The following is a 6,897-nucleotide window of genomic DNA, read 5'->3' on the forward strand; positions in this document are numbered from 1 at the left end:
ATATACTAACTGTCATCATAGAGCCTTCATCCAGTAACTGATAGAAGCAGATGCAGAGATCTACAGCCAAGCATCAAGCTGAGCTCCAGGAGTCCAGCTGAAGAGAGAGAAGAGGGATTCTATGAGCAAGGGGCATCAAGATCATGATGAGGAAACCTACAGAGACAACGAAACCAAACTAGTGGGAACTCATGAACTTTAGATCAACAGCTGTGGAGCCTCCATGAGACTGGGCTAGGACCTCTGCATAATCAAGAATGTTGTGTAGCTTGATCTGCTTAAGGGACCCCCTGGCAGTAGGATCAAGATCCAACCCTGGTGCATAAGCTGACTTTTTGGCGCCCACTACCTATGGTGGGACACCTTGCACAGCCTTGATGCAGGAGGGGAGGGGTTGGACCTTTCTTTACTGAATGTACCAGGCTCTTTGGACTCCCCATAGGAGATCTTGCCTTGTTGGAGGAGGGAATTGGGGGCAGGTTGGTGGGGAGGCAGGAGGGGCGGAAGAAGGGAAGAGAGGGGGATCTGTGATTGGTATGTAAAATGAATAAAATAATTCCTTAATAAAAAAAGAAAAAAAAGCCTAACCAAAAGAAAAGAAATATGAATAGCTCACAAGTACATTTTATGCACAATTATAGTTGTTTAAACATACAACAATTTTGCTCAGATACACTTGAAATTTATTTGTTTATACACATGCATGCCTGCTTGTCTATATGTGTACAATGTGCATACAGTGCTTACGGAAGCCAGAAGAGGATGTTAGATTCCCTGGAGCTGGAGTTACAGATGTTTGTGAGTCACTTGATGTGGGTCCTGGGAATTAAGCTTGGGTCATCTGCAAGAGCAAGATGTGTTCTTAGTTGCCCAGCCATCTCTTCAGCTCCCACATATATTTCTTGAGATAGAATTACTGAGTCAAATAAGGATAGTTTTAACATATAGAGCTGGACTTGCAGAAATCTTGACTAGACATAGTCCGCTTATTCCTTAGTGTAAGTCTAGAATATTGATTCCAAATTATCTTCTCTTATTCTGTTATGTCCTTACAATTTGAATGTATGCTCCAAAAGGTGCAGCCCTCACTGGTTTTGTATAGCATAGATTCTAACACATGACAGGAACTCAGTATGTCTGAATAATGAGTGATCAAATGTATTTGAATGGTTATTAGATGGATGACAGGTGAATCACAAGGTTTCTACATATTTATACCGTTTGAAGGCTGGCACACTGCCAAACACAGGGTCAACACCTGATGCTAACCATCATAAAGAGGTTTCTGTCCATCAGTACTATGGCAGTCTAGAAGTTAGTAATTCTCTAAGATTCAAGAAATCATTAAGAATCTTTTTACCTGAAAATATCTAATCCTATTATTTTGTGAGTGGTTATTCTTCCTGGAGGATTGGCTCCCGGTGTTCTGCACACCACTCATCCCAAGGACCTCTGTTGATAAGTTTCTCTTTAAGGAGAGACAGCACAAATAAATATTTATCTTCTTTGATATTGGAGCAGTTAATCTTTTGGATCTCCCTTTACCATTCTTTGCTGTGAAGACTGAGGTAGGGTGGGAGGCATCTAGCCTGGACTCTGGTGTAGAGCTGACCCTCAAAATGGCAGACACAATTGAGATTGAGCCTATCCCTGCTCACTATCACCTTGATCTGATCTGTCACCCTTCAGAAAAGTGATAAATAAGTAACATGCTGTTAGGTTTATATATATATATATATATATATATATATGTATATGTATATATATATATATATGTATATTACTCAGGAAACAGGACAAGGTAAGGAGACAAGGAGAGGTAAAGTAATGTTCCTGACATCTCACAGTTCTGAGTAGTTTACCTGGTTGGGGAAAGTATGCATACAGCTTCATTTCTTGTCATTGGGAATATTCCACCCAAGAGTCACAGCCTTTATGTCCAACTAGCACAGAAATTGAAGCACAGAGATGTTCTGTCTAATGGGGACTGCCAATTTGCCTGGACATTTGTGACATTCTTGGTAAAAGCAGGAGTCATTTCATCACAGTCTTTATGACACCTAGGCTGGGAAAGGCCAGTTATGCTTAAGAAAGTCCTCTGAGGTCAGTAGTGTTACCTCTGCCAGACACTACTATAAGCATGAAGCTAGTTCATAAAAATTCTCTTACCCACATGAGGACAAAGTCTTACTGAAGAGGAGTCAGAGGGACATAGGTGACAAGTGAAAGCAGAACTCGTGGGAAGACACAGTGGGTATCTAAACAGGGTCAACACGGGGAAAGAAGGACCAAGGGTCCCTTTAAAATAGTCAATCCAACATCAAGTGTGTAGATTCCCAACTTTGAGGGACCCTCCCATCCCAAGAGGTTAAAAGCTGTTATTTTTGCTTCCTCCAAGGTTTAGCCTTCTCTTTCCTGGCTGTTCAAATCTTTGTTTGTTCCAGGGAATGAGCCTAGCAATTCCACAGATGACTACCAGTAGCCCTGGTTACATCGTGAAGCAAGGACAGTCGCCATGGTAGAAAATCAGGTTGACAGTAAGTGTAAGCTCTTATATTGAAAAGCTTCCCATCTATCCCCACTTAGTCTGCTCAACACTGAAATCTGAAAGAAGGGCCAAAAGCTTGTTTTCTCCACTATCCAAAGAAGATAAAGGGCTTATGTGATGGCTCTCCTCCAAGAGAAACTTATCAACTGTGGTCCTTGGAATGAGTGGTGTGCAGAACACTGGGAGCCAATTCTCTGGGAACTATAACCCAGTCTCAGGACAATAAATCTCTTCTAGATCAGGTATTTTCAAGTGAGCAACTACTTCCTTGGATGCTTGTTGAGTTTAGGTGTGGATACAATCCTTTATTTGGTTTGTATTTGTATATACAGTTATCCCCCGGTATCCAGGAGGAGTTGGCTTCAAGACCCTCTGACACCAAACTTAACAAAATGCTCACTTTTATATTAAATAATGAAGTATTTGGATAAATGCATAAATCCCTCCAATACTTTAAAACATCTCTAGATTACTTAGGATACTTCATACAACACAGATGCTATGAAAATAGCTGTGTATGCTATTATGTAGGGGACAATGACAAGAAATATCTGCTCCTGTCAGGCTTTTCAAAAGTACAGTGGTGTGAGAGTGTGTGTGTGTGTGTGTGTGTGTGTGTGTGTGTGTGTGTGTATTAGAGTAATTTTTTGATGTTGGCTGAATCTGTAGATGTGGAAACCAAAGATCTGGGGGATCAACTTCAGATTCAAAGAAATGTAGCAAGTTCCCCCAGCCAAGCACAAACATTGGTTCTGCCCTTTTAAACCCCTTCATTCCGATTCTCTTTCCATTTTCCCCAGCTATGCTGGCAGCGAAGAAGAGTGAATGAGCTCAAGTTGATGGGTTTTTCCATTGAACATAGAGCTTTTGCTCTTAGCTTCTTCCTTGTGATCCAGACCTCAAGTCTAAATAGCAGCTGCACGCAGCCTGGTGTGAAGGATAGCTGGTAGTATTTAGGGAAAGGGTTTTTTATTTTCTGAGAGATTGTGCCTATTGCCAGTGGCTTACCTGGAGGACCACAAGGTACACAGAGCAGAGCCTTGAAGGAGCTATGGCAGGCACACATGGGAGCCTGCAGACATCAAATGCACACACCAAGAGAGCAGTTCACTTTCACAACTCTTCGAACAGTTTTTTTTTTGTGTGTGTGAGTCTGAATAGAAGCTTGGAAAATGACATCTGTGTGGCAGACACCATGCTTGCAGCCTCTGCAAGATCATGACACAAATGCCTGGTCCTTGACCAGACACGTGACTTTGAGTGAGTCATTTAACCACAAAGAACTTCATCATCATAAGTACACAGTGGAGACCAAAGGTAAGCTAGGTTGTGTCAGTATGCCTCCATGTCCAGCACCTACTGGGCATACAGTAACTTTCCTACCCCACATACTTCACATCTTTTTAAATGACCATCACTTTCTTTGCCTTTGCTCTGGGTTACCTACATGGATGCCTGTTAGGCAGCCGATTGGAAGGACTGTCATCTCAATTTGTGCTGGTTTGAATTGTTGCCTTTTTTCCTAAGGCATCCAAGGTCATCTTCTTAGGAAGTCTGAGAGACAAACCTCAGACTGTGTTCATTCTTTTCCAGATGAGGAATGGAAAAATGTGACCAAGCATCCAAGTGTTTGGTCTATAAAACACTCAAAACATTCAGATGTTTGGTGTTGGGAAGAACAAGGGGCCATCTAAGCCTGTGAGTGTCACAAAATCAACTGACCTTGGGGTCTTTGGTTTTCAATCCAGTTCCTGAGAAGTAACTCAAGAATTGTAGTTTAATCTGCTTCTTCTCTTTCATGGAAACATTTGAATTTTATTCTTATTGTAAAAGGTTAAAAAGAAGTTTTTTGAAGTTAGTTGATTTGCAGTGGCTAGGTGAGATTCTTAGAAACTTTATAAAGATTCAAATTTTGAGACTGTCTCCTTAGTTTGACCAAACACGGTTCTAAGGAAATTCAGAACCTATTTTAAGTAAAAAATTAGTTATTTGTTTTTAAGATAACACTATTTTTTAAAAGTTACATCTTTTATTTACCTGTTAGCATATATATATATATATATATATATATATATATATATATATATATATATGTTCATGTGTTGGGGACAGATCTTGGTCCCGCTGCTATGGGCCACAAACAGACCAAGCTACACGACTATCACCCACATGCAGAGGGCCTAGGTTGGTCCCATGTAGGCTCCATAGCTGTTGGTCTAGAGATGCTTTGCTCAGCCTTGATGCAGCGGGGAAGAGCTTGGTACTGCCTCAACTTGGTATGCTATGCTTTGTTGACTCCATGGGAGGCCTTACCCTTTCTCAGAAGTAGATGAGGGGGTAGAAAGGAGGTAGGGGAAGGAAATGGGATGAGAGGAAGGAGGGGAAACTGTGATTGGTATGTAAAGCAAATAAAAAAATTAGTGAAAAAAGAAAAAGCAAAAAAAAAAATAAGTTAGAAATTTCTATTAACTCTTCTTGATTTTAGACAAGGCAAAGTTGGAGTTTTTAAATGACCATTTCATAGCATTCTAGGGTATTGAGGTATATTCTGAACCCAGGAGTTTAGTTCTTGGCCAAGACAGTATGGTGGTTGTTTTTGTTTGTTGGTTTGGTTTGTTTTGTTTTTTGTAGATCTATCATCCCACTTTGAAAATTATTTTTGGTTAAATGACACTTCTTTTAGCGGAGGCTTCTAATTTACAAAACATATCCATTCTTTGATCAGTATGTAAATATTTCCTTGTATAAGTTTACTTTCTTCTTATATATAGTATTCGTAGATTATATTCTATTGAATAAAAATAAGTGGTGTCAGCAAAAAAAAATATACTTTGCCTTCATCCATAGGGGTAGAAAGTGACTTGAGCACCTGAGTTGACCCACCTGATAGTCTTCCACTCATCCAACTGCTGGTAGCGTTTCTGTCCATTCCTTGACTCCTGCCTCATCCATGTAACTTACTTTGGTCAATGAGATGTTAACACAGCTGATGTATGACTTATAAACGTGTAAACAATGGGGGGGTACATGTGGAGGTCAGAGTGGAAACAGGTGTGTGTGGGGGAACAGAAGCAATCATGGCTGCCAAAGTGTTTGAGTCCATTGGAAAGTTCGGCCTAGCTTTAGCGGTTGCAGGAGGCGTGGTGAACTCTGCCTTATATAATGTGGATGCTGGGCACAGAGCTGTCATCTTTGACCGATTCCGTGGAGTGCAGGACATTGTGGTAGGGGAAGGGACTCACTTTCTCATCCCTTGGGTACAGAAACCCATTATCTTTGACTGCCGCTCACAACCCCGGAATATACCAGTCATCACTGGTAGCAAAGATTTACAGAATGTCAGCATCACACTACGCATCCTCTTCCGGCCGGTGGCCAGCCAGCTTCCTCGCATCTACACCAGCATCGGTGAGGACTATGATAACCGGGTGCTGCCATCCATCACCACAGAGATCCTCAAGTCGGTAGTGGCTCGCTTTGATGCTGGAGAATTGATCACCCAGCGAGAGGTGGTCTCGAAGCAGGTGAGCGATGACCTCACAGAGAGAGCCGCAACGTTTGGGCTCATCCTGGATGACGTGTCCCTGACACATCTGACCTTCGGGAAGGAGTTCACAGAAGCAGTGGAAGCCAAACAGGTGGCTCAGCAGGAAGCCGAGAGGGCCAGATTTATGGTGGAAAAGGCTGAGCAGCAGAAGAAGGCAGCCATCATCTCTGCTGAGGGTGACTCCAAGGCAGCCGCGCTGATCGCCAACTCCCTGGCCACGGCAGGTGATGGCCTGATTGAGCTGCGCAAGCTGGAGGCTGCTGAGGACATTGCTTACCAGCTCTCCCGCTCTCGGAACGTCACCTACCTGCCATCCGGGCACTCGGTGCTCCTCCAGCTTCCCCAGTGAAGCCTCCCCTGCTTGCACCTTCTCGGGCCAACCAGGCCATGGCCTCCATCATTCTCAATACACTTTCCTTCTGCCCCACCCCAGAAATCACTGTGAAATTTCATGATTGGCTTAACATGAAGGAAATAAAAGCAAAATCACTCAGATCTCTAATTATCAAATGAAGCTTTTGTTGTTCCACTTTTTTTTTCTTCCCATTTTCATATCCAACATTGCCAAGTGCTTATGCAGACTGGCTTTGAGCCCTTTGGAGCCTGCTGGCTTCCACCCTAGGCATTGGCAGTTGGCAGAAGAAAGACAGGGCAGTGTGTGTGATCGATGGGAGCACAGCTGGCAGCCTGAGTAGACCCATAGCCTCCATTCTGTTGTATATTGAAGATGTGAGGACAGTGGCACACACAGTTGAACCAAAAAGGCAAGCCCTCAATTTTTCCAGTCATTTGAACACAGATT

General features: G+C 42.6%; 1 protein-coding gene and 1 long non-coding RNA gene across 2 annotated transcripts; one reads left to right on the top strand and one right to left on the bottom strand.

The window, feature by feature from the left end:
• Positions 1–660: 660 nt before the first annotated feature.
• On the bottom strand, positions 661–2,097 carry LOC131909748 (uncharacterized). Its single transcript, XR_009378924.1, has 2 exons — positions 1,863–2,097; positions 661–841 (listed from the first exon to the last, which is right to left on the bottom strand). It is a non-coding gene; the product is annotated as an uncharacterized LOC131909748 (long non-coding RNA).
• Positions 2,098–5,402: 3,305 nt separating this feature from the next.
• On the top strand, positions 5,403–6,516 carry LOC131909747 (prohibitin 1-like). Its single transcript, XM_059261564.1, has one exon. It carries the CDS (start codon positions 5,542–5,544, stop codon positions 6,442–6,444), a length of 903 nt encoding a protein of 300 aa, XP_059117547.1. The 5' UTR covers positions 5,403–5,541; the 3' UTR covers positions 6,445–6,516.
• The last annotated feature ends 381 nt before the right edge of the window (positions 6,517–6,897 follow it).

The sequence above is a fragment of the Peromyscus eremicus genome, chromosome 4 (genome assembly GCF_949786415.1).
Source record: "Peromyscus eremicus chromosome 4, PerEre_H2_v1, whole genome shotgun sequence".
In the NCBI taxonomy this organism is placed as follows: domain Eukaryota; kingdom Metazoa; phylum Chordata; class Mammalia; order Rodentia; family Cricetidae; genus Peromyscus; species Peromyscus eremicus.

What these genes read in the sequence shown, in the direction of transcription:
- LOC131909747 (XM_059261564.1), top strand. Translation starts at nt 5,542, where the DNA reads ATGACTTATAAACGTGTAAACAATGGGGGGGTACATGTGGAGGTCAGA.